This window comes from Athene noctua, chromosome 10, assembly GCF_965140245.1.
Source record: "Athene noctua chromosome 10, bAthNoc1.hap1.1, whole genome shotgun sequence".
NCBI classification, from domain to species: Eukaryota; Metazoa; Chordata; class Aves; order Strigiformes; family Strigidae; genus Athene; species Athene noctua.
This window is the reverse complement of record NC_134046.1, coordinates 2,491,147-2,518,918: the sequence shown is the minus strand read 5'-3', so window position 1 is coordinate 2,518,918 and position 27,772 is coordinate 2,491,147. Positions and strand designations below refer to the sequence as shown.

The window sequence follows — 27,772 nt, the reverse complement described above, 5'->3', positions numbered from 1 at the left end:
GTAAGGACTGGATGGTTCATATTGCATTGGCTTACCAGCTTTCACCTGTGGAACTGACCTTTAAACAGTGGCATTGCTGCGTCCTAATTTACCTCTTGTAGAAGTAATGTCATAACGTATTAATGAAGTGCATCATCTGAATAAACTGGATGATCTGTGTGTTGTTAGGTAACCGTGGTTTCATTTCCAGTGATACTGTATGTTTTGGGATGCTCTTCTTTAAAGCTGCATAACAGTGATCTTTCACCTCTAGCTTTCACCTGTTCTCTGTCCTCATGAGAATCCCATGGGACTAGCAGGGAGACAGTGTGTGACAGGGCCAGGACAGTCTTGGTGCTGGAAAGCTCAGCACCACTGAGCACAGAGGAAGGATTGTGCAAGGCTGTGTGCTTGGTAATGCCAGCTTTACCATACACAGAGATCCCCAGTGCTCTACCCCGTGGCAAGTCTTAGTTTCTAGGGGCCACTCATTACTCAGAGCCCTCCGATTGCAACCTGGATAGAAACCTTGCAATTTTTGCTGCAAGTGAAGTCTCAGTTGAACCCAGAGGTAAAATCAGATGAGTGGATGGGTTGGGACCTGCTGTGAGTAGCTCGTTTTTCCCAGTCTCACAGAGAAGGCTTTCCAGGCTTAAAAGACAGACAGTACATGTTTCCATCACTGGAACCTGTATCTGACCCTGGTTTGTAATATGCTGTGCCTGTTGATCTTGGAGCATCACTTCATTCTAGGGCTGATGGGGCTAATGTTTGTGAAGCAGAACAGTTTTAGAGAGGGCTGCCAGGGGCTAGCTGCTTTTTTTAGACTGATTGATTCCTTTTTGCATCCAGCGGGGGCCTGGTTAGTGTCTATACAGAAATCTGAATAAAGCAAGCAACTAGAAAGCACTCTGATTTGCACAGACATCCATTTTTCTGTGCTGTCCCTACTGGTCTGGGGTCAGCTCTTGCAGGATTCAGCTAAGGGGATGACAACTGGAAGACTGTCTGGAAGATATTGCAGAGCTGGGCTTCAGAGGACTTTAGCCTCAAACTACAGATGAGGACACTTTCCACTCAGGCTTGGATGAGACGGTCCACCAGCTTATTTCCATCGCTGGCATCAGTGACTCTTTGATAGCATCAGATATTATTTTCTTTGTGACTATTTCACTGATCACTCTTTCTGATAGACTCTTACAGTCTCAGAATACGAAAATGCCTTTTTTTCTCTTTAGTTTGGTAGTATTTGGGTTTTTTTGTTGTTCTGTATGTCCCAGGGAGCACAGTCCAGCTTCATTCCCTTCCATTTAACACCCAAGTTCCCGTGCTCGGCTGATTTGGAAAACTTTGAAGAAACTTTGGATTTCTTATGTTCTGAGCAATAGTATGTGGAAATACCTCCTCTTGATGAATTGATATCATTCCACAGAAATCCTGTCATTTTATCGCATCAAGCTTAGAAAAGCAGAAAACACTAATAAAAAAGTATTGTGGAAAAAAACCAAATGCTCTCCCTCCTGATTTGGCAATGACTACAAGGCATTTGTTTTAGTATCCTGATGTAAAAAGCTGGGATAAAGAGCACATGAGCCCATTTGCTAAATCTGTAGAATATACATTCCAGATCTTGGCTCATGAGCTGGTCAGCGGATGTCCAATTTTTTTTTTTTTTGTAGTTGGCACTCCTTAGCCTAACCTTTTCAGTGTAACAGTCTTCCCTGTACAAAGCAAGTGTCCAGCCACTGAAAATCTATGGTCCAATAAAAGGAAGATAATTTAGCAACCATGTCAAATGATTCTATGTACCTTCAGGAATTTCCAGCATCTGCAATGGTGGTGTTGCTTGCAGAAAGGGAAAGAGCAAAACTCTTGATCCAGGTATTTCTTGTTGGTAGAGTCCCTTAGAGGCCACAGCACAATTGTACTAAGACCTGTGCAAACACAGCAAAGGAACTGTTCCCACCCTCAAGAGCTACAGTATGAATCTAGGTCTAGAAGTTTTAGAGAAATTTAATATGACAAACAGATGGTGGAGGAGAAGGTAACAGTGAGATGATCGCAGCAGCTGGCATTGAAGCACATGAGTGCTACGAAACCTGACTCAGAATACCTTTGTGACCACCTCTCAACTTTCTGGATGAAATGCACCTTATTCAGTAAAAAGGCCCATATTTCTCCTAGATAGGTTCAGTTTTTGAGATATACTTTGGGACTGAGATTCAAGCTGGGTGTTTTTTCTTAGATAGGATATTAACTAAGGGCTGATGAGCCTGAAGGCAGCTTTCACTGACGCTGTTTTCCTTGGCATCGCAGGACGCAGTTGCTTGGCCTGGCAATGTGCTACAGAGACCAGTTCCAGCATCCCCAAAATGATCCAGTTAAAAAGCAATGGGAGATCTTGGCCACCATCTTTATAACCAGTTGTGATTAACTGCTTCAGCAAATTATAAGCTGAATACAATGTTTTTCTTTGCTTAGTTTTGAAAGCAGTTAAAATCCAATCTGCCTGTCAAGGTACATATATCACTTCAGATCTGCACTTTCTTTTTTTTTTTTTTCCCTCCCTTCCTGAATAAAAGTCTACAACTGAAAGGAATGTGTTGGCATGCAGGGATATTTCTGTAGGGTATGTTGTTGTTGCACTTGTGAGTGAGTTGAAGGGTCTCCTTAATTTTTGTGACCACCATTTCAGAGCTTACCCCATAGGAGACTACCCGTGCAAGACCAAATCAGCAGCTGCCATTATGTTGATGATCATGAACAATCTGGATCCCTCAGTGGCACAGGTAAGGTACTGTGAAAATAAGGAAGCTGGGTTCATAGAGCAGCAGCAAATCTGCAAGTTATTTCCTTATTTTCCTCATATAAAAACTGAAGAATTTAGACATATAGGTGAAATCGGTTCTTGTGCAGATGATCCTCCTTCTGTAGATTGCATAGGATTTTAGTTGTTTGTAAGTCTTTTGCTGATTTTGTGCCCCAAGGTACATTTTTCCCAGCAAGAGTGGTCAGAGAGTGGAACAGGCTGCCCAGGGAGGGGGGGAGTCCCCATCCCTGGGGGGGTTTAAGGGTCGTTTAGATGGGATGTTGGGGGATGTGGGGTGGGGGAGAACCTTGCAGAGTCAGGCTGAGGGTTGGACTCGATGATCCAGGGCCTTTTCCAACCTGAGTGATTCTGGGATTCTATGCCAGCCCCTGTAACGTGTCGAGCTGGCTGCTGTGTGTCAGGTAAACTGCCCAGTTTCAGCAGTGCCAAGGCAGCTTCCTTAGAGTGATGTGCTGGAATGCCCATTTCTGTGAGGCTAAGCCTGCGAGGGACTGAAGGGGATTCTATACTTCTCTTGTTGGTTATGTTTTAATTCCTTGGGTTCGGGGTCTTTTGCATGAAGTTCTGTAGTTTCCTGCTGTGTGCAGTTCTTCATTCTGCACAGTGTGTCTGTCCTAACACAGACCTCTGAGGCCTCCTACAGCAGCACCAGGGTTCACTCCAGCTCCCACTACACGCAGGGGCTCGGTCACTGTCTGAGAGAGGGATAGAGCTCAGCTCTTAGTACAGCTTATGTTGAAAAATTAGTGCTCATGCTTCCTGTATCTTTGAAATCTCATCTCTCAAGGACAGATTGACTAGAATATTACAGGACCAAAGTCCAGCTGTACAAGTACTACCCAGTGTAATGCATCTTTTTGCAAATGGCAGGAGAGAGGCCATGCAACTATGCCCTGCTGGTCATAGACTCTTCTAACTGTTGTAAATGCCAGTGGCAACCAAACTATAAGCTCACACAGTCCCTCTGTAGAGGAGTTTACTGGGACGGCTGTCAGAAACAGAAACTGCAGTCAAGGAATCACTTTGTAACGTTCTGCATCCAAAGTACCATTGTAACAATAACAAATGCCTCATTCTGAAAAAGAATTGGATTTTTTTTTTCTTAAATTATACTTTTATGATGTTCTGATATCAAGAATCTAGAGTGTGTTGATATGATAAGCTCTAGAAAAAGATTTATTACTGAGATTAAGAAAATAGCTCAGAGACAGTGAAATGTTTCAGGAAAGGGCTTGCCTTACTATTGTTGAATTGCCTTTTTCAGTTTCCCCAGGAGCTTGTCACTTACGGAGGAAATGGGCAGGTCTTCAGCAACTGGGCACAGGTAGGAGGACATTGCTGCTTTTGCAACTTGTTTCGCCAGTTTCACCCTCCCCCACAAACATTCTGCTTAGGCATTTTGTGATAATTCTTGGCAGTCGTCATGTCAAAATACTCCAAAACATCCTGTCTGGATAGAGGAATGCTCAGTTATGAACAGCGTAGATGGGGAGAGCTTTATTTAGTAAAGAGAGCACAGGCAGCCCGATAGGAATACTAAATACCATAAACATACCAGGCTGGGTATGATGAAAGATCAGTTCTTTGTCTTTCTCTGATGCATTTGTGTGTGCTTGTGTATTTTGCACAGATAAATTCAGAGTCAAAATGAATTCTAGGAAACAAAAATGTATATCTTTTCGCTTGCTTTTTTTCTGGTGCTTTTGCAACATTTTTCACAAGAAGTAATGGAATAAATAAATAAATAGAAGGCTTTGATTAAAGAACATGCAATCCTGAGTTTTTCCAAGCAAGTCAGAATAGCTGTAAATATTTACATGCTAGCTGGCCAGATCATAGTGCATGTTACTGTCAGGCCTAGCAACGTTATCCCTGATCTCCTGCGAATAATGGCATGTGGGTTAAAGTCTGTCTAAAATCAGAGCTGGGATGTTTAAGGTGTGGTTGTACAATTTATCAAAAATGGTAGTAAATACACTTGCTTTAATTCAAGTACTGCGAAATCCATGTGAGAAATGTTTTGAGGAGAATTTTGGCATTAGACATGTGTTTTGGATGAGCTCAATTTATTCTCTCAAGGAAAAAAAAAAAGTCTGGGTCTGAATGCTCTACAGGTGTGGGGTGGCAGGAGGAGCCTCTCATGAACAACCACCCTGAGTGTCTGAGGACAGACAGGCACAAATCCAGTTATTGTCAATGCCAAAACCACACCATCCCTGCAGCCTCTGCTATGCTCCAAGGCCACAGTGGGGGACAGGGGGACATGTGGCACAGGTAGAAAGCTACCTCACCCTGAAGGTCAGCATTGCTCCTGAAGGCTGGGGAGATCTTAATTTCTGATTCTGTAGCTTACATAGGGAAAAGCTGACTTAAGGTGACAACTTCTGTCATAAGGTATCATGTTTGCACCTTGTGGCTTTACCTGAACCGGGCCTCTTGCTTATTAAAAAAAAAAAAAAACTACATTAATATGTAAATGAAGTTCCTAGTTAAGGGAGAGGAATGTATTTCTCACTGCAGCATGGAACCTGGGTTTCCTTCCCAGTTTAACTGTGATTTTTTTTTTTTTTTTTTTTAAATTTTGTTTGTGGCTATGAATATTCATGCTTCAGTTTCCTAATCTGGTAAATGGATGTTAAATGGGCGTCTTAAGCAGATTTAGAGGCAAAACTCTTCTGACTTTTAAAAAGAAAGGTACCATGGCAATGCACACCGTTTCTTTATTCTGTGCATTAATTAGTAAATGCCAATTAACTTTTGCCTGTTAACTACAGGAGTTTTACAACATTTTACAGTGCTAGCAGTTTATATAGTAGCCTTTATGGGACTGACATCCCTTAGGCAGATGCTGGGCCGAAAGGTGAAGGAGAAGCACTGCCAAAGTCAGAAATACTCTCTTTTCTCTTGTTCTCATCCAAACCAGAGCTATGACCTGCAGTTGTTTCGCAGCAGAATAAACAAAACCTTTCTGTTTTTGCTTACTTAGAGTAGCAATCACATGAATGATTCGGTTATGACAGAACATTTTGTTCCGTTTGTGGCTTGAAAACAACATGCTTTTTGGAAATCTCTCACTGCAAAATTTGTAGTGAAAAGGTTCAGCTTGGTTTATATCCTCCATGCAAACCAGTGCTTTCTTCTGAATAATTTTTGCTATGTCCAGGGCTAACTTTACAAGCCTGCAGGCAACAGAACTGTACTTTAAGCTAGGAAGGGCTTTTGCCTCCTCTGTACCAGTTGTGCCTTTCAGTGCAAAAAGATCTAAATATCTTACAGCTTCTAGTTTTAATACAATGCTTTTCCCAGCCGGCTAAAGACCTAGGCACTTGTTCTGTCCTAGGACCAGAACTTGATTGTTTGATATTTTTCATGAAACAGAACCAAAATGTAAAAGGCAAGACAGTAACTCTGGTAACTTCTTCCTGCTCAACTTGCAGCTTGGAAATTAGCTGGGTTAGAAGGGACTGTCTTTGAATATGTCCCATTTTTAATTGAGATCAAAGACACAGAGAGATTAAGTGCCCTTGATGACTGATACTGCTGTCTCTTTGATCAGCAGTTCCATTTTTATCTCAAAACTTTGTCTCTGTATGCCTACAGAAACTAGTTTCAAGCTATTGTTGAATTCCAATATTGTATGGGAAAGCTCCCAGTTGTCACAAACTGAAAGTCCTGTGGAATATTATGGGCTTTGTGATAGACAATGGTGGATGAGAGTCATATCTATAGGCAGCTTAGATGGCCATAGCCTACTTCTTGATGTAGATCAAAGAGTAACTATTGCATTATGCAGACAACCCTGAGATGCATTTATTTGTATACGTCTGGGTGCCTCAAGGACTTTTCACTGTCCACAATGGAAGTGGAATTTTTTTCTTTGAAGAGAAAAATCATTTCACTTTTAAGTTCACGTTGTAATATCCATTTGTTGAAAAGATGACAAGCACCAGCACATGCTGAATTATCTGTTTCAGGTTAGGATCAACAATATGCGTGGGTATTTTAATCACTTTTATAGGGAAAATTTTGCAGTTTGGCTTTGGAAAGATTGCCAGAAAAGTGCCAGATCCAAATGGTTAACCTCAAGATAAAATTAGAATGGTTTTAAAAATGAAGCATTTCTGGAGTTTGTACTGGAGAAATTCTTTTGGAACTTATTCAGACTTTTGCTAGATGGTGATTTATGTTTCCTGCTAAGTGATGTCTCTTAATGGACTTTATTAAAAGGAAGAATGTGTTGAGAGCTCTGGCTGTTACTCCGTATGTGAGTACACCTCATTATCTCAATTACTGCCTTTATACTCAAAGTTTAGCAGCTTCACAAACAAATATAAATGTAAGTTGGAAACTAATTTTTCTCACTTTCCTTGCTTTTCCTTTCAGTTCTGGTTGGTAATGCACTATTTGTCAGAGATGACTGAAGAGCAAACATTAGTAATGTACAGTGGACATCCTCTGGGGGTCTTTCCCAGCCATCACTATGCTCCTCGATTAATCATTACTAATGGCATGGTGGGTATCAGCATCTTGTGTTCTCTTTTTCTTCCTCTTCTGTTTAGTTTTCAAACATTTGCTGAATTAAAATATTATTTATACTACCTGAACTTACAACCACACACAGGAGAATCTGGAGCCCAAATCCTGCAGCATTTATTCCAGGACAGTTGCTCTCACCTCAAGTGTGCTGATCTGCAGTGATGGAGGGAACAGTCCTCTCCTTATTAGATGACTTCTGAGCTGTGCACGTTCTTGATCAAAACAGTTCAGCTAGGTTCAGTCTGGAAGATTTAAAAGCCCTCAATAGGGAAACGATTATTAATGTGTGATGGCTTAACCCAGCCAGCAATTAAGTACCACACAGCTACTCACTCACTCTCCCACCCACCAGTGGGATGCGAGAAAGAATTGGGGGGAAAGAAAGTAAAGCTTGTGGGTTGAGATAAAGACAGTTTATCAGGACAGCAAAGGAAGTTAAAATAATAATAATAGAATAGACAAAACAAGTGATGCACAGTACAATTGCTCACCACCTGCTGACCAATGCCCAGCCAGTCCCTGAGCTGTGGTGCCCTCCCGGCCTATTTGCCCCAGTTATATACTGGGCATAATGTCACATCTGGTCTGGAACACCCCTTTGGCTCGTTTGGGTTGTCTGTCCTGGCTTTGTCCCCTCCCAGCTTCTTCTGGCAGGGCAGCATGAAAAGCTGAAAAGTCCTTGACTTAGTATAAACACTGCTTAGCAACAACTAAACCATCAGCCTGTTATCAACGTTATTCTCATCCTAAATCCAAAACACAGCGCTCTACCAGCTACTGGGAGGAAAATTAACTTTACTCCAGCCAAAACCAGGACAATCAGGTGCTCGACTCTCTGGGCTGCATTGCTTGGGAGGCCACTTGGACAAGTGAACACACTGGTTCATTGCCACTCTTTTGAGCCACTCAGTACCTGTCTCTCTGCAGGCTAGTTTTGAGGCTAGTGAGCTGCTTTTGTTAGAACTTGCATGACAGTCACACTGCCAGAAAGACCAGACGTCTTTTTTCTAATACTAGACTGCACGGAATAAAACACCCGAAACACTCCTCCTGTTTTTCACTGTTTTTCTATGTGTGTGACCATGGTCAGAGAAATATAGGCTGTTAAAATGATTTGCTTAAATCTCCAATTTGCTTATCTGGATTTTCTTTTGATTGTTTTCTTAGGTTATTCCCAACTATTCCACCAGAGATGAATATGAGAAGATGTTTGCTTTGGGAGTAACAATGTAAGAAGATACCTCACTATTAAAATATATCAAATCCTTAACTAAAATGTAATTTGGACATCAAGCAGTAGCTGCTTACAATTTCTAATGCAGATGGATTTCAACTGTGCTGCATAAAGTCCTGATACTGCAAAGCATTAATGCACACTTAAGTGGAATTACTTAGGAGTTTGAGTTATGTTCAGCCACGTATATAAGGATGTAATTGAGGTCTGCTAGGAATTAGTATTGGGTTTATGTGTAGGACTTGGCTGAATTACAGTCTGAAGCCTTAGTTATAACCTACTTATAGCACTGACTAGTTCCACTTTGCAGTGGTTGTTTTGCAATCTACAGAAAACACAAGTTACGAAACGTTCTTTCACACCAAGAGAAATCTTTGAAGTACAAAGTTATCATTCTTTCTCATTTTTTTAATTGTGATTTACCTGATTATTTTTTTTACCGCTCCTCTAGTTGATGAGCAGGGTTTATTACTCTGTTGTGTACCGTGGAGAGAATAAATTAAAACCACTGGAGAGACCTGAGTGTGTGCAGATAAGGAAGCTGGAAGAAAGGGTGTGAATCAAGAATGTCTATTGCCACTTTCCTGGGAATTTCATAGGAATGTAAACAACCATTTTGGGCTAACAATTTCAAAAGAGACCATGTGACTTAGAAGTGTGAGTGCCACTGAAAACCAGTGGCATGAAGATGCCAACAATGTGAAAAGGAGTGTCCTTGTGGCCTAGTTACTGTGATAAATGCCAACTGAGTTTACCCTCAGTTTTTTGCTCCATGCCTTTCTGAAGTCAATTTATAGAGCTAAATGATCCTCTAAGAACATGTTGGTGCATTGCTAATGAAGAGACTTAATTAAGTTGTGAATTTGATAATAGCAGATCTTTAACAACAAATCAAAGTACAAAGATTATTTTTGGTTTTGTTATACTGGAAACATGTAGACATGTACAGAATTCATTCCAGCCTGAGTGCTGTCGTTGTGTTCGTTGCTGTTGCTAGGTATGGACAGATGACTGCAGGGAGCTACTGCTACATTGGGCCTCAGGGAATCGTCCACGGGACTGTGGTAAGAGATTGGGGGCAGCTCTGTTTGTTGATACCCTTTGGAGGAGGGTATCTTCCACAGTGGCCAGTAGCTGGAATGGATCAGATTGCTGTGAGAGGATGTTCTGGCTACCAAAGAAATTCTCGTTACCTGCTCCTTATAAAAATTAGTGTCCTTCCTCTCAGATAGTACAGGGCATCTTATGCAGGACATAGACCTGAAGGAATCTGCAATCAAGATCTCAATCTGAGCTCATACCTAGCTACAATAAGTGAAGTATGAATTGACCAAATGTGTTAGATAAAAACATTTTCTTAGCTTGTTTTCTTAGCCGTTCTCCTTAGCTGTCTTTTGCAGCCATCCTGAATAAGTCTCTCTACCCCAAGAGCAGCATATTGGGAACCACTGATTATTCTGTTTCATAGTGAGAGCAATAATCAGGACAGATGGTTTCTTAGCATCACTTTGTAACATGTCTTCTTAAAAGATTAAAACGGTTTTGTGGTCCCAATGACCCCTGAGTTTCAAACTCTGTTTGCAAAAGGCACAGAAAAATGTTTCCATTTCAGGGACTCTGAAAATAGCTCCTGCTAATAGTTCTGTTGTGTTGTGTGCAGCTCACAGTGCTCAATGCAGGCCGTCGCTACTTGAAGGCAGAAGATCTGTCCGGGAAGGTGTTTGTTACTTCTGGTCTCGGAGGGATGAGTGGGGCTCAAGCGAAGGCTGCAGTCATAGCTGGCTGCGTGGGGATCATTGCAGAGGTGAGAGCAATGGTTCTTTCCTTCTGTCTTCTCTCCTTCATATGCTGAACCAGAACCCTCGTTCTCCTGATCTGACATGTTCCTCAAGTAACCCCGACAAGCCAAACTCAAAAAAGGTCCTCATTGCTGACATCTCTCTGTCCTTTTCGTTGCTGAGCATTTTTCACTGCTATTCCACTCTATTTGTTCACTCCCTGGATCAGACTCTAAGGATATGGCCTGTAACTCCTTACGATTGCTTCGCAAATAATGCAGGGTGATGCTGTGAGATGAGACATTTGCTTGAGCTAACCTTATTTCATGTGTGAAAGGGTATAACTTCCACAGGCAATTCCCCCAAAAAATCGAGGTTAAAAAAGTGTTAGTTACATTACAATTAATCTTTAATGCCTCTGGCACTGTTATCAGGTGCGATGAAAAGTTTAAAATGTTGGTGTGATTCACTCGTCAAGGTTGGGACTAATGAAGTTGCCTGGTGTTGTGATTCTCTGAAGTCAATGGGATTTTGTAAAACTGGGAATTTTAAAGTTGGCTTCAGTATGAAGATGGTGAGGCTAATAAGCCCTTCTAAGAGTCCCAGTTTGTAGACAACAAAGGTAAATTCTGCTAAGGGAAACTGCTGATGGGAGAGAAGTTCTGTAGTGTCATTTTCCCTGTTCCCTGAAGCTCGCCCACAGCATTTATTCTTTGTGGAGAGTCTTGCATCCTGATGTAATATTCCTCTGTTCCAAATATGTTAAAATAGCCCAGCTATTTCCTCCTATAAACAAACCAAATCTAATAATGATCTGTGATTCAAAGACTGCTAATGTCCAGGCAATGGGACTAGTGTATGATAAGATCCACTGGATCCACAGATATCCTACATAGTATCATACATAATGCAGGACACATGCATCATAATTTTGGTAAGCAGGCATGGTCTGTAAGTTTTGAGTGAAATACTTTTCATATAAAGTAACGTTAGGTCCTCCCAATACCTGCATTTTCCAGCTATTCTGCTCATCATAGAGTTCTGTTCTAACAAATCAAGTGGAAGGATTGACTACAGAAACACTGCATCACTTTTTAACAGAAAATGTTGCTCTGCAATTCTGTGAAAACGGTAGGGATTATTTGTAGTGAAATTGGCTATTGAGAAACAATAAACATTTCCATGCATTTCTTTCCTCATGGCTACCTTTCAATTCAATCCACTGGGGAAACATTCTTGGTGGAGCAGATATAGGACTGACCAAGATGCACTGAGCTCTTCTGACTGTTGGCAGGTGATGAGCTCTTGTTACTGCTCCAGAGGGAGAGAGATTTTTTTGGAGACTTAACCTCCAGTTGGAGCTGACTGAAGTGGGAGTTAGTTTAGCCTTCTCAAAGTCATTTATAGAGAGAATTAGCTGGCAGACCTCTGCTGTGGGCATGTCATTTGCTGCAATGAAAAGGGTAAGAATATTGCAATCTGGCCAGTGGTAATTATAATTAAACTTCAGAACATAATGGGTCAGACTGCCCACCTGGCATGCAGTAAATCTGACCTGCTCTGGCTAGTTTAGGTCTTATTCACAGAAGATTAGGGTTTCATCTGTTTTACAGGGATGGTGCAAAAGTGTTTTTGTTGGCACATAAGTTTTGCATGTATTTGAGATCTCATCAGGTACTCCCTGCAGATAAAATAAATATATTCAAATTATTATTGAATAAATTATCTTTATACTGACTTCCACTCTGTCATCATGATCTTTTAAATGCTAGAATACAAAGGAAAGATTCCAGTGAATGCTATTCACAGCAGTCCTTTGTCCTTTTCATCTCTACGGCTGCAGATGATTTTGTTCAGGAGACTGAATATCGCCTGGTTTTTATCTCCTGTGAGATGATCCTTGTCGGAAATGAGTCTCAGGAGCACATGTGGATAGCTATATATATGTACATATTATTTATTTAAGGAACTATTTATGCAAATGGCACTGATGAATTGTGCAAGAGATGTCATTTTGTCAGCCAGGGCTTCCGAAGCCCAGACAGAAGGGATTAATGGTGCAAGTCTTTTACCTCTTCTGTTTGACACGAAGCAGATGATTGTAATTTTATGAAATAATTGTATGGAGGGCCAGATTAACTCCTCTGAGCTGCACTAAGCTCTCTAGGGTTACACTGGAAGTGACATTAGCTCATCGTGTTGGTGCAATTTTTTTAAATTACTGAGATGCTGATCAAAAAATGAGCACGCTTTTGAAAGTGTGGTTCAAAGGATCTGATTTTCTTGAGAAGTATGCTAGCAAGTCTGTGAAAGACTGAGACTGTCAGAGAGCTGATTAAAATATGTAGGATGCGGTGACAGATTTAAATGGATCTGATCTGTTATGCTGAGCTTTAAATGAACCTGATTCCTGTAATTTGTACAGACCATTTAATATATTTCCTCCAGTGATGATTTAAGTAACACCCAAAGAAGTTGTCCCCCACGGCACCTGATTTATTAAATAATTCCATTGGCAGTGACACTGATATTATCATAATCTGGGGTTTTGGAAGGATAGTCTTTATTAATGATGTGGGAAATGATGGAAGATTTCTCATGCTAAGAATAATTAGGAAAGAAAAGGTTTCCTGGTGTTCAGGTGACTCCTGAATACAGAATTTATTTAATTTAGGTATAAGTACTTTGTTAATGAGAAATAATAGAATGAAAATTATGGTGGTGGATTATAGAGAAGTAAAAATGCTTTAATAAAATACGAGAAGATACTCGGGCTATATGTTCTTACGCAGACACACCACTGTGGGTGTCTGAATCCGTTGCTACCACAGAAAATTGACTTGAATTAATTTTCCACTTGCTTTATGCCACTGATGGCTCATTATAAAAGCATTAATGATGTGCAGGTTTGTACATTGAACCGTTAATACGGAATCTGTGCCAAAGCCTCCACAGTTTGTTTATCCGTTTAAGTTTTTATCCAGCTGTCATGCATATACACAGTGACACACACAGAAGCTGAGCCCAGAAGAGTGTACAGATTTGGGACTGAGCTTGTTTGGAGCTTCAAAGTTCAAACAAGAGGGAATTCAAGACATAGTTTTGTTTTGATCCATTCCATTTTTCAGAGGCATTAGCCAGCTGGGACAAGAAAATGCTTTCCTCTTTTCCATATTTGGTTGAGACTTTCAACCAGCAGTTGAAGAATAAAAGTGAGAGTCAATTTTATTCAGCAAACCATTGCTTCATCCTGGGCAGTCTGGCAGAAACATCTATCGCTGAGCTGATCAAAGAAAATGTTTTCTTAATTAAATAGAAATTGTATTGTCACAGAAAATAGCCAGATTTGAAAAACAAATTAGAAAGATTTTTACTTTTGTTTTTTTTTCAAGATAATAATGAAAAGAAACAATAAGAATAATTAAAATTGGCAGAAAAATATTACCTCTTTTTACAATTTTAATGATAACTTTTGGCTTGCAAAATATTTTGGAAAGTGTTGTGTCAAAGGGGTTTTTTTCTTGCTTCGAGCCTGGAGTAAAAGAGAACAGAAAATGTTAAAAAGAGGTGAAAAATAAGTATTTGAACAATTATTCCATATTTTTTAATGTGGTCTATATTTTTAATATGCCAAGGCAGAGCTATTCCCTTTACCTATTTGCTACTCTTTCTTGCAGGTTAATTGCAAAAATACAGGTAAAAGTGACTGGATAGGGAGAAACGGTAGTTTTAAGACCCTTGCTATTTCTCTTAGGTTGATGAAGCAGCACTGCTGAAACGTCACAAGCAGGGATGGCTGATGGAAATCTCTAACAGCCTGGACCATTGCATTGCACGCCTTAGGTATGACTCGTAACGTGGCTCAGTGAGTTTATCTCTGCTTCCTAATCCTCACTTCACATCTTTCTCCACTGGGCCGTTTTGGTGTGCGTATAGAAAGGGCCGAGGGGCACCTCTTCTTATTCCAGGCCTGCTTTTGAATGTGAATCCATCCATCAGAACAGCAGCGGTCATTATTAGTGACTGCCAATGCTTGCTGCAAGCCACTGCTAATGCTTCGCATCACTTATATATGTTAAATGTGACTTCATTCCATTTCATGAATATGCACAGAGCAATTACAAATAATGTTACACTTGAAGCATCACTCAAGCTTTCTGGAATCACTGATTACTAGTTACATGAAGGTTGGAGGATCTGTTGCTTATGGGTGTTGGAAACCACTCGTAGACTCTTCTGCTAGGTTTGACTATGTATGTGATTTGTACGTTGCAAGGTGGAATTACATGAGGTGCATTTTCTTCAACCAATCTTTTTAATCTATTCTAGAGATGCAAGAAAGAATAAAATTGCCCTTAGTTTGGGTTACCATGGGAATGTGGTAGATCTATGGTAAGTAGTATATATGGACAATGGATATATTAATGCTCTTGCTTGTAAGTCAACCTGGAATTATTTCCCAAACTTGGAAGAGAAGAGGCATTAAACCTAGTGCTGAGTTCATTACTCTAGATGCTCATGAAAAACTGTATTGTCAAAAAAGGGGTCTTCATCCTTGTGTTTCAGTCACCAGTTTCTTCACATGCACCTTCTTCTTTCCTTATGGAACACTGAATTTCTTAGGAAAATAAATCCCTAAGATTCTTCTTTCTAACCTTTTGCTAACTGGATAGCAACAAAATGCCTTTGACTTCAGTGAAGAATAGAATTATCAAGGTATTGATCAAATAAAAATAATCAGATGATGGATAGAAATTCTGGCACTCCAGCGCTTTATTCAATGGTAAATCTTGCTGTCACACCATATGCCAAGGGCTGAGACGGACCAGTAAGACTGGTATGTCATACTGGTATCTGACTCATCTATCAGTATTCCTGCGCAGGTAAATGTGAAGTATAAAAGTTGCACCTAAATCTTCATCACCACCATTTCCCACCTCCTGAATGGTAAAACAAAGACTTAGCCCACCAAGGGCATACCTTCATAAACAGCTTCTTGGGATGGAAGATGTTCACCTGAAAGAGGAACTAGAATGTGAAACGAGAGCTTCTGTTCGAACACTCTGTTCATTGTCTTCCCCAGGGAGAGGCTCGTATATGAGTTGGACACAACAGGAGAGCTGCTGGTTGATCTGGGGTCTGACCAAACTTCATGTCATAACCCATTCAGTGGGGGATACTATCCGGTACAGCTTGGCTTTGAGGAAGCAAAGCAACTCCTTTCCACCAATCCGGGGAAGTTCCGGACCCTGGTACAAGAGAGGTAAATCTATTTGACTTTGGATGAGGGACCTACAAGAACCTTTGCAGTTTCCCAATTCCATATCGTACTACTCTAAGACAAAGGTAACAGAAAGGTAAACTTCTGGGAGGGACTCATTTCTAACAAGCTAGTTATGACCTAAAAAAATGCAGTTTCATTTGTTGGGCATTGATTTACTTCTCTAGAGTTCCAAGAGGTTACACCTATGCATGTACAACTCCATATGCAACTATGCAGCACTGAGATTAGAACTAGATAATATTCTGGTGTCAGAGAGAGCAGTCCTGGGGTATGATCCACTATTGGAAACAAAGTGAAAATTGGGCTGTTTTGGCCAAGGGAGAGGCCAGATCAGTGAGGTTTAGCGATTTTCAGTTTTTCTGTCTCTGCTCACTTTCTCTGTGAACTTCTTAAATGGTTTTGCAGTTTTGTGTAGGCTGTTTTTTTGCTGTTGCCTTCCATCCTTAGAGCTGGCTGCATTTCTTTGCTGAAAGACGTGATCCCTCTCTGCTAATTAATGAAGTTCCCTTAATGCCTGTAAATTGGGGATAACAGGTGCCCCAGAGACAGGAAGCATCTCAGTTGATATGGCTTTATGTCTGAATTTCTCTGGGGTCTTTCAGTTCCATCTGTCTCCCCCTACTCCCATGCCTTTAGTGACTGTGATATTATTCTTCTGGATATTTTATCAATCTCAAGAATAACTGTTTCCTTCTTTATTTCAGTCTGAAGAGACATGTGGCTGCTATTAACAGACTAGCTGATAAAGGCATGTTTTTTTGGGATTATGGCAATGCTTTTCTCTTGGAAGCTCAAAGGGCTGGTGAGTAGATTCTGGAGTTGTTAGGTGGAAACAAGGACAATCCTGCATGCATCTTCGCAGTTGATTATTTTGGTAGGATAGGGTTGGCCACTGTGTTATACTAACTCTATAATCTCTCATTCTCTGAGACCCCGGACCTTCTCTGTGGCTGAGGTAGAGCCTTCATGGGAACCCAGGCACAGTCTGGTTTTGTATTTTATAGTTTTTCTTCATCAGATCACTGACTATTAAAATTCTTTCATAGGTGCTGATGTTGAGAAAAGAGGAGCCAATAAAACAGAATTTCGATATCCTTCCTACGTTCAACACATCATGGGGTACGTTGGGGGGAGTTTGGAATAAAGCATGCAAGTGCCTTGTGACCCCTCTCTGTTTAGGGGGAGAGTGCTACAGAGATTCCACTTAGTGCAAGTCTTGCAGTGCACTACAAATGATGAAAAGGAGTCAACAGTAGCAGTAGGAAAATTGATCTCACAGGTGTTACGGCAGAGTTAGTCTTGTTTTCTCCACTCTGGAGCAATGCCCAGTGTGGTTTGGGAAGATGTCCTGTTGGTTGTAAACATCATGCTCATGTTTTCTCTTGGCTTCCTTAGAGTTACTCCTTGCATTTTCCTGTGTACAGGGGAAAAGAAGAGCCAGACCTGGAGGGATATGTTATATGTGATTAACATAAGTAAACTCTGACAGCAGAAGTTTGGCGTGTCTTGATAATTTGGTGTAAAGCTTTATTCTTTTTACAATTAAAAGGTCTTACGAAAGCAGACACCAGATGTGTGAACAGTAAGCTAAAACACTGCCAAATCAAAACTCTTCACTTCTTTACATGAACAGCTTCAGGTTTTCTTTTGTTGCATCAATTTTCCTTAAGCAGTTCTACTCAAGAGAGTAGCCAAGTCACAACCTAAAACTGCAACTATATGCAACTTCACTTCTAAGTGCTAAAAATGAAGATCTTGTCTCTTCAGAGCAGTAGAGCTCAATTCCAAACCATCAAAGCCTATGTCTACACTGAAGTTAAAAGCACATCTGAAACAGGACACAGCACCTCTTACCCAAGCCGTGCATACTGCCTGTAGAAAAAGCTGTGCTCAGGAGATCTGTTGAAGGACTGAGTTTATAACACCTTTTGCCTCTGACTCACGCTTAACTTGCTTATATCATGTGAATAAGAGCTTGAACATAGAGTAAGGCACCGACAAGATTAGATCTCAGCTGAAGCATATCTTACTATTGTGTATAAACAATGTGGACAGCAAATGACTCTGGTCTCAGGCACTTGTTCAGAACCTACACTTGTCTGAGAGTGTAGCTGCACTCAGAGTTAGCCTTGGTTAAGGATGAAAAAAACGGGCAGCAGGGAGAGTATATTTGACGAAACAAAAGAAAAACTGCAATTCATCTGATGATTCAGTTGTTTGGTTGAACTGCCTAAGATTCCTATCAAAATTCTGGCCTGACTGTATTTTTATACAGCTGTCAATGGCTGCGTGACACAGCGCTGTTTAATTTCTGAATTAATGGTCCCTGATGCTTCTGTTTAGATTAGTTCATTGAAAATGTTTCAAATTCTTCCGTCTCCAGCTAATGAAAGAAAAGCACTGCTAGCAGCCAGGATAAATAAGGAAAGAATTTCAACTATCTCTTAATGAAACATGTTCTCTTCCCAGGGACATTTTTTCCCTGGGATTTGGGCCATTCCGCTGGGTTTGCACCTCAGGTGACCCACAGGATCTTGCTACCACTGACTCAATTGCCACGGCTGTGCTGGAAGACTCTATACGTCAGGGAGGTAAGACACCATCCCATGCCCCCATCACCGGGGGTGCTTTTGGGGAGGAAAGGAAACTGAGAGTTGTGAAATGTGTGTTAGCTTTTGGCTGAGGCCATAGGAAGCATTCTCTTGCCTGTTCCATGTGGGCAGGAAATCTTGCTGTTCTCCACACTCCTGTAAGGAGTGTAACCAGCAGGTGAAATGGAAAAACACCATGTAGAGAGGTTACTGATCCCAAAGCTATCATTGCAATTTTGGCTAAGAGCCTTTCTCCTGACTTGTTACAGATTTTCCTTCACTTTGTCACCTCAAAACTTTAAGACAAACAGTATCTTTCATCAACAGGTCTTCAAGAGTTGTTTGTTTTTGGTTTTTTTTTTAAAGGAGTCGCATTGCTTTGCCCCTGTCTCACAGGTGAATGAGGCATGGGAGGTTTTTAAGAGGGTAGCAAGCAGGTCAGTGGCAGGAGACCAGGTTTCATGGATGTGGTGCTCCATCCAGTGTCATTTATTTGTGATTACAATTTTGAGGTCTTTCTCTTTTTGTCATTTGTTAATAAATTGACAGCTGTTTCTACTCACTGGTAGAACCCATCTGGATTATCTGCATGGCTCTGTATGCTGCTCTAGTATCTAGGAATTACACTCTATTTCACTCTTCCATATCTCTGAAAGTGGGCTGTTACTGTTATCCCCTGCTTATGAATGGCAATTGAGACCAAGCTCATTTTGTGCCAGCAAATGTGAACCCTAACCCCCCAGGTTGCAGTGGAAGGCCCTGCTGCTTTCCCTTTCTTTGTCTGCTTTTCCAGTAACTGGACAGCAGACTCAAAGTCTTAAGTGTCAAGTTGTCCCTTAGCACTGAAGTCTTCAGCTTTTCTGTTTCCAGAGAGTGGAGCTTTGTTTCTCAGAATCAAGGAAGGGATCAGAAAGAAATGGATCACAAATCCAAAGCATATTTTATGGGGAGGAGAGCGTAATATGTTTATCTGCTAATATTGAAATATTTATTGCTCTTTTCATGAAAGACATAATTGAAATATAAATAGAAGTGTGAAAATTTTGAATGCTCTCCTATTTGTTCTGGAACAGTTAGCACTGTGAGGATCTAGGGTGGTGTTTCTGAAAAGGATATATCACATTCAGATACGGCTCTCATTTGAAACAAAACTACTGTTGTCTTCCTATAATGTAACGCTGGTGTCCAGCCTCCTCTTCTTCCCAAGAGGTGAATTATTGGTAGAGTGGGTCTGACCTTGCAAGGTCCTTAGCTCTGTCCTAAACTTTTCTTAGGAGCCATCTTCAAGAAACAGCACTGGAGCATGAGGTGTTTCTCATGCAATGACCCAAAAGTGCCTACCCTGTTCTAAGGATGTTGGAACTTTCATGTTTTTAGAACTGGTCCTTTGGCTTAATTGAAGAGAGGGTGGAATTCAATACTATAGTGCTGGATCTAACTTCAAAAATTTGCAGTAAATTTTTTGCCATGTACTTCAATCTCCAGTAATCTTCTCTCAAGATTCAACTGATGCATGACCTTTGGATGGTTTGCACTGTAAGACTGGGAAATGAATCAGTTGCTGTGTGTACAATAGTGTGTGTGTATATATAGATGGTAATGTAAAGCTGGGGAGAGAAGTCTCTTCCACAGACAAAAAGCATTGAACTCTTGCATGTATATTCTTAATTTAAATGAAAAATGACATTTAAAAAATCCCAACAGGTAAAAACAGGCTTAAGGGCAAGGCTATTATTGGATTTGCTGTTGAATTTGGCAGGACAATGAGAATAGGATTTCAAAGAGAAATGAAAACAGAATTTGGCCAGAAAATAAGCAGCCATTCACGAATTCATGTTCTTGAGTATTCCACTTGCTGCCCACTTCCTATGGGACCTGGGCTTGGACCAAACTCCAGTCTGGATATGCTCACACACATATTTTACATCTAAAATCTGAATCTACCTTTGAATTTTATAAAATAAATCTGTTATGAAGACTGAGTGAAGACTCTGCAGAGCTGAAGTCTGTTATTACATTCCAAGTCTAAACTTTTGACCTGGCCTTGAGTCCAATGTTAACCATTCTTTTCCTTTTGTGGAGATGAATTTTTGCACATAAACCTCAAAAACTGTTTAAAGTCCTGTGTAGTGTTGTTATCTGCTTCCACTCCTAAGGTACCTGAGCTTTTCAGTTAGCCTTTGCACAGGAGATGCAGCACTGATGACTGGAGTGTAACTTGGATTTACAGCCTCCGTGGGTTTGAAGACTGAACTGATGCATAACAACAATACAAATCTCCCAAGAGCTAAGGGAGTCAGTCTCTGTTGATGAGGACTATTCCTCTGAGTACATAGTGCTTTCTAGTATCTTTTAAACCCTAAATAAGTGCAAGGGCCTTTGAAATACCAGAAGCATCACAGGAGCCTGCCTGACTTCAAAACATACTCCTGCTGGGGTGTGGAGCTGGAGGTAGCAGTTTAGCATATGAGACACATGGAGCTACTCCAAAGTTAAGGTCTTTTTCTAGAAAGAGCTGTAACGTTTTTTAAAATTGCAGGAATTAAGACTAAATAAAAGGGAGGATTCTTCACTTCCCCAGGGATAACTGATGAAATCCAACTTTGGACACATCACAGGTTAGGACAGAGGATATGACTGTTTATTGGAGCTGGCTGGGAGGGACAGTGTGCTGTGTTGAGATATGTCTTTGTAGCCAGTATCCTCATCTGTCTTCTGGACATGTTCTACAGAATTAGCAGACAGTGAGATATTTTCTATAAGTCTATGCTCTGTGAAGTATAAGATATGGTAGGTACTTTCTGGGATATCTTATAAAAGCGATAGAAAGGAGCTCATTCTTTATTTGGTTTTCTGTATTAACTCCTGTAAACTCTCATTAAATATCTGTAATAACCAAAATGAATACTACCCATCACCATCTAGGAGATGCTTCCTTAAAGCTTATGAGTGGCAGCACAATCCCACTAGGACAGCACTAGCATATGTTTCATCTTTCGCTCCCTGTGAAACTAAGAGGTGACACGTTAATCCTGGTTGGAGCGTTTAGAAGCTGTCACTTGGAGCCAACCCCTAAAGCACTGACAGGTCTTTCTAGGATCATTAAAGCTCTCTGTGGAAGGCCTGCATCTGCAGGAACGATCATATTTTACATTTCCTTTTAACAATGTGTTTAAGCTGGATTAAATAGGAGTATCTTGCCTTTTCCTCTTTCCTTTTTCTGGTTTTACTATGCATATCTGCTGATATATTGCCTAGTGGGAAGATATTAATCTAAACACTCTTCTCAGTTACTGGGGACAAGTTCAAGTTAGCAGTGTGCAGTATCTCCAGTTTGACTGACTTTGGAAAAAAAAGTTATATGTGCATTATAATTTGACTTGAAAATGGGTGAGAGAGGGGAAGTGATGGGGAATGTGCTATCTTGGCCTCTGCAGAAATTATTATAACCTGAAGCTCCTCAAGCTGCCCAGGGCAGGGTCAGGCTGGCTCTGAGGAAGGATTTCTGTGCAGAAGGGGCTGTTGGGCGTTGGAATGGGCTGCCCAGGGCAGGGGGGAGTCCCCGGGATCCCTGGAGGGGTTGAAGAGTCGGGCTGAGCCAGCGCTGAGGGATCTGGGGGAGTTGGGAAGGGTCAGGGGGAGGGTCATGGTTGGGCTGGAGGAGCTGCAAGGGATTTTCCAACCAGGATGATTCTGGTTCTGTGATTCCAGTGCATGAGCAAGTCACTGGTTTAGCATGTTGCCACATGCCAGCTGAGCCCTGGTAGCTGACCATGTCTCTCAGGACAGGGTAATGTGACTTAGCTGAGCTCATACAGAAAGAGCCTACAGGCAGTAACTTCAGCTGCTGTAACCTCATCTGAGCTCACACTCAGGCTGTGTGGAAAGGCACAACTGTAAAAGCCCTCAAATTTAAGACAGTAAGACAATTGTTCTGTCCCATTCCATACCCCCTCTCCCTTTTGTTACTCACTCCCTGCAGATGGTGCCATGCCTTTGGAGGCAGCTGATTGTACTGAGGTCACCATGTATCTGAGTGATATGTGCCATTATTTCCCTGTTTTTCACTTCAAATATATTTTTTTCTTCCTCCTTTTTGGTTTGGCTGATCAAGCTGGAATAGCACAGATATGAATCGAGAAGCTGGAGAATATAAAAACATTGCATGTAATTTTCTTCTTAGATAGCATATATATATATATTAAAAAAAAGGTGTAGGGTGGATTTACACATAAAGCAGCTGCTCCATAATAAGTTGTTCTGTGCAGTTTGTGCTCCACAGTAACACAAGGCAGCACACCTCGGTTTGTAGGATAAGAGACCTCACTTTTATCTTTGAATAAAAACATTCACATGGGCCATTTAGCAACTGCTGTGCTATAAATCTGTATCTCAGCATTGTCGTAACTTATTCTCAAGTACATATTGCTAGCTGCTTCTGAGAATTTCTGCTGGCTGACTCAAAGGAGTTATTTACTACCTGATGCAAGACTGGGCTGTAGTGCCCAGTGTCATGGAGTTTGCTAAAGCTACTGATTTAGCAAGGGCTTGGAGAGGGACTGGCATTTAGCAGGCAGCAAGCCAGGTGACCAAAAATGAACAGTAGCTGTAACCCATATTTCAAGGTTTAATTTAGTTTCCTAAAGATCAGAATGGGAGCTATTGTTCCAGCTGTCTCCTGGGCAACATCTCATACCTTCCTCTAAATACACGGTACCAGTTACTGCACCAGCTGCACAGAGGATTCTATATATCATTTCCTATATGCGTGCCTGTATCCGAGAGCAGAATTTGACTTTGCAGTGCTGTCAGACGAATTAAATTAAATTTAGAGCATATTGCATTCATTTTCAAACCCTCTTTTCTTTCTTGCTTTCTCTTGCAAGTGAGCACATCTGTGAAGCAGCAGTACCATGACAACATCCGCTGGATCCGGGAAGCTGGCAGGCACAGCTTGGTAAGGGCACAACCTCCTTTGGCACATGTGACAGCTCCTGGTCCAAAATGCAGGTTTTGAACGCTGGACTGGAACGCAGGAATGGGCATGAATGAAAACACTGGCTGTAACTCCCAGGGCTGATAACTTAAACTCTCTCCACAGCGGGGTTTTACGGTGAGCTGAAGCAGTTCTTACCCTTCACTTCCTCATCTGGAAACGTTCAAATAAGCCAGCGATATCTAGTCTTATATCTGGAGTGAAACACATCAATGATTCCCCCTCCACCTCATTTGTAACTACCTTTCTCTCAGAGCACTATTCAAAATGTCCTTCTTGGCACTGCTTTGGCCCAACCTCTTCAAACCTGCAGTTCCCAGTGCCCTTTTCAAGAGCAGTTGATGAGACCAAAGAACTGCCCTCCTTTTGCACTGTAGGAAGCAGATTGCCAGTGAAGCATCTTTTGTTTTTTTCTTTTAGGACAGGCTCTCACTGTGAAGCTAACTGGTAACACTGTAGGGTTCATATGTGCTCTGCTCATCTGGAAGCCAGATTGGTCTGTGGGGTAAAAGCCAGAGGGGAGCATAACTGTGCAGGACAGATGTTCTTTGCCATTCTTTGTCTCCATATTTCTCTTCTTTCCAGCCCACCATTGCCAGTTCCAAACCTCTGCTTCTCAGTTGTTGATAAGGGATTTGTTGATGGGGGATTATAGCCTAGCAGTCAGGTTGATTTAAAAAGTGGGATTTATTGGACAGTAGCAGCTGAATACAGAAATACATGTCACTGATTGTGTGAGTGGAGATAAAACTCAGTTCAAAGAGGGATTTTAATTTCTTTTTTTCTGGAAGCTGGATGTTGATGAAGAAATAATCTGTACTTTCTCCTACAGAAGGGAAGGGGTCACTCCTGTGACTCCATTTATCTGGGGCCTGAAGATAAGCCAGTTGCACAGAGAACCTTATCACTCTGGCATTTTTGTTTTCCAGGTTGTTGGCTCTCAAGCTAGAATCTTATATTCTGATCAGAGGGGTCGTGTGTCTATAGCTGTGGCTATTAACAGAGCAATTTCCGAAGGAAGGATTAAGGTTTGTCTTTTTTGTCTTGATATGGTCTGGTAATTGTGTTTAATATCTGAGACTGGGGTGGCAGGTGGGAAAGAAGAAAGGCTCTACCAGTGAGAGCAGAAGTGGGACAAGTGTTCTGTTAGCATGTATTAGAGCTCAGTCCTCTTCTCTGCCTGTCACCAGTATTGTTCTGTGTAATAGAAGAGAGACTCTCTGAAATATGCTGCCTTTTATTTCACATTGGGAATCTGTCTTTATTTTCTATTTGGGCATCTACAACGACAACATATGCTGTGATTTGCTGAAAACACGAGGCAGGGACTGTAACTCCTTAGCAGTGCCTCAAATGTTAAAGGTAACAAAAGACTGGGGCACTCCCCAGTGCTTCTTACCCTCTATCCCTCCCTTTCAGCCCTATTATGGCTACAGCCAGCTCTGCAGTCAGTTTTCATTTGCATTGCATATGTGAATGAAGAAAACTGTTAGGCTTGATGCTGCCGCTCTAGTGCATAATGAATAATGTCTTACTCATCTGTGTAAAATCCCACTGACCATATGTGGTGGTGTAAAAATACGTACTGTGGGCCAAATTGTATAGGGATTTTCCAAGGTCTTTGTGAATACTGTAGGTAGATGTAGGCACCACTCAGAAATTACACCCATTACTTGCTGTGTGTGCAGCAGCATCAGACCAAAACGTTGTCACTCATTCATCTTCATCTCTTTTATAGCTGAATTACAATTACCCTTTCTAAAGGGGCAAACTCAACTTAGAATGGATTCCAGCTAGGAAAGGTCTGGGTTTTGTTACTTAGAAAATGTTTGTTAAAATATTTCAAATGCTGTTGACCTTCTCGAGATTCAAAATTAGTGTCACTGCAAGCTAGTCTCAAAAAATAAACCTGACCAGACAGAGCACTCCCTTGGAGTTATGACTGACAAGGTCAGACTCCCAGGCCCCTTGGATTTTGTTGCATCCTTTTTTAATTTATGCAGATCTCCATTCCTCCTCTTGCAGGTTGGGTGTTCATGTCTATTTTCAATGATTTTTCTAATTCACTGCCAGCATAAAAGAGCCAGCTAATTCCAGAGCACACCATGCCAGGAGTGAATTATCCTTACATAAACCCTGTGCATGGCAAATGAAAATGAAGACCTGCAAGCTGATCTAGATTCATACTGTCAGTTAAATTCCAGATCAAGAATGGACTTGAACTGTAACTGGTTTTCATTGCTAACTTGGTTTTAATCTTAAAGTCTTGAGACTAAAATTTTAAAAGAATGAAAAATTGTAAAACTTCTTACTGTTAGTTTTGATTTCAACAGCAAACAAGAACTATTTTTGAATGAAGATTTTTGCATACTGAAATAAATGTCTTTGAAATTTCAGCATGGAAATGCCCAGAAGAAATAACCTGGCTCCTTCCCCTCTTCTCCCTACCCTCCTCCTTCGAGGATGCCATGGGCATAAACCCAAGCTTTTGTTCTTAGTCATGAAAGGATGGTGGCTTTCATGAACAGTATGTGAACAACTGTTTTATTATAAATAACAGCAGGTGGAGAAGGTGTTTCAGGGGGTCTGGAAGAGGGGGCAACGCTGAGGTTTGAAATTGCTGAAGACACAAGTGTATTTGGCAAACGATGGTCCTCAGTAGCGTTAAAAGTCCATGAAGGATTCCATTATCTTGTCCTTGTTTTTTTGCAGGCTCCAGTAGTCCTCAGCCGAGATCACCATGATGTGAGTGGGACCGACAGTCCTTACAGAGAAACCTCAAACATTTATGATGGATCAGCCTTCTGTGCAGGTCAGCAGAGCAGCTGAGGCTTGTCTGTCTGGGCAAACAAGGAAATTGCTTGAAAAGAGAAATTGGGGGTTTTTTATGCAACATTTTTAAAATGTTTTTGTTTAACCCTTTAATCCCAATTTATCAGATTTCCCAAGAAAGGAATTTAATATGGGATTTAATAGTGATACAGACATGAATGTGGAGCTCGTTAAATAGGAGAGGTCCAGAACGATGCTGAAAAAATCAATGAAGATGCACCAGATTTACCTGAATGTGAACGGAGAGCAGTCTATCTGAGGACTGGGTCTTCTGTTTGAGTTTACTTTTGCACCTCACTGTTCCAGCGAGGTCATCTGAGCAGAATTACAGCTGTATTTTCTTGGGATTCACAAGCTGAAAATCAGGTCTATAACAGTATTTTGCTTAAAGCCAAAAGATTCATAGCTGAGTTTGCTTCATTGCCCAAGGACTCAAGAAAACAGTCTGGAGTTCCTGAAAGGAACTTTTCTGGTTATAAGGGAACATACTTTGTTAGCATAAAAAGCATGAGAATGAATGTCAGTCATTCTGCATTGGACTCCAAGCCTTGTTGCTCACTTACAGTGTGACTGGGCAAGCCATGTAGGTTTGCTATGCAAAAGGAACCTTAAATTCTGCACGCCTGAGCTAGCCAGATTCTGCTTTTGAGTTTGTGAAATGATGCTTTAGAAAAATAAACCCAAGAAATACCAAGTCGGAGACCTGAAAAAAACAAGTGATGCACTAAGCAATTTTTAACCTAAACCTTCCTCAATTTTCCATCCATAAAGTGGAATTTATGATAATAGCTTTAGCACAGTAGTGTTTCTGCGTGTCACGAACTGACAATTGTGAAGTGGTGTGAGATTGGAGGATACAAGCTGTTGTAGAAGGGGAAATTATGACAGAGGTAGCTAAGGATATTGAATTACTTCCATTATGGGCATTCATAATAGAACCAAATTATGGCTCAATTTTAAGAAGTTCCCTGCTATCTTAACTGGATCTCTCGATGAAATGAGGCTTTTAGCTGTGTCTGTCAGTCCCACTTCACCATTTTGAGTATGTTGGCTAGTTCTAACAGGCCAGATACCTCGAATAATATTTGGTTCTGACAAGCTGTGAGAAAATGGTGCAGCTGCACAGAGAGCAGCAATCCAAAGTAATGTCCCCACCGAAGGGCTTAGCAGCAGAAGCAAACCTCAGGCAATGCCTTCAGAAGAGGGCACTAGAAACAAGGCTTGCTAAACCCCGTTGCTCAGCATGCTGTGTTTCTCTTTGCCTTTTGTGATTGACCTGAAGCATTGCCCTTCTCCAAGGGCTTATCTGAAGTCTGTTGACCACTGATTTCACTGGTCTTTGAAACCGCCAGGCCTAACTCTGTGTTACCAGATGACCCTCTGGAGGTAATAGAATAAAGTCTTAGGTATTCCTCTCTCCCTTCTTTCCTGTTGTTTTAACACTCTGTTTGAGCTGGTTTAGATGAAACTGGCTCCTCTCTAGCACACAGGAATTTTCCAGAGTGTTTGCCTGTCTTGTTTTACAGTACCTCAGCCTGATCCTTGGCAAACGTGGGGCATTACTGCGCAGACATTTGCACACCTAGTGACCTTTATTGAAGCCAAGGAGCAGCACGTTATTACATTAGTCCACTTGCACACTCCTTGTCCAACCTCCACTCTTATCATGCTAGTGGCTGAGGGAGAAATCGGTACATTTTAGAATAGGGGGA

The 27,772-nt window shown here is 41.2% G+C and overlaps 1 protein-coding gene across 2 annotated transcripts in view; it reads left to right on the top strand.

The window, feature by feature from the left end:
- The window catches only part of UROC1 (urocanate hydratase 1), a 44,198-nt gene that overhangs the window by 6,874 nt on the left and 9,552 nt on the right, over positions 1-27,772 (top strand). For both annotated transcript variants that reach the window (XM_074914162.1, XM_074914161.1), the window contains exons 3-17: positions 2,675-2,768; positions 4,074-4,133; positions 7,193-7,321; positions 8,513-8,574; positions 9,577-9,643; positions 10,240-10,383; positions 14,112-14,200; positions 14,687-14,749; positions 15,441-15,620; positions 16,346-16,443; positions 16,688-16,760; positions 18,111-18,232; positions 23,119-23,189; positions 24,158-24,256; positions 25,941-26,040. In XM_074914162.1, coding sequence (XP_074770263.1) covers positions 2,675-2,768; positions 4,074-4,133; positions 7,193-7,321; positions 8,513-8,574; positions 9,577-9,643; positions 10,240-10,383; positions 14,112-14,200; positions 14,687-14,749; positions 15,441-15,620; positions 16,346-16,443; positions 16,688-16,760; positions 18,111-18,232; positions 23,119-23,189; positions 24,158-24,256; positions 25,941-26,040 — 1,451 coding nt within the window. The remainder of the gene's footprint in view (positions 1-2,674; positions 2,769-4,073; positions 4,134-7,192; positions 7,322-8,512; positions 8,575-9,576; positions 9,644-10,239; positions 10,384-14,111; positions 14,201-14,686; positions 14,750-15,440; positions 15,621-16,345; positions 16,444-16,687; positions 16,761-18,110; positions 18,233-23,118; positions 23,190-24,157; positions 24,257-25,940; positions 26,041-27,772) is intronic.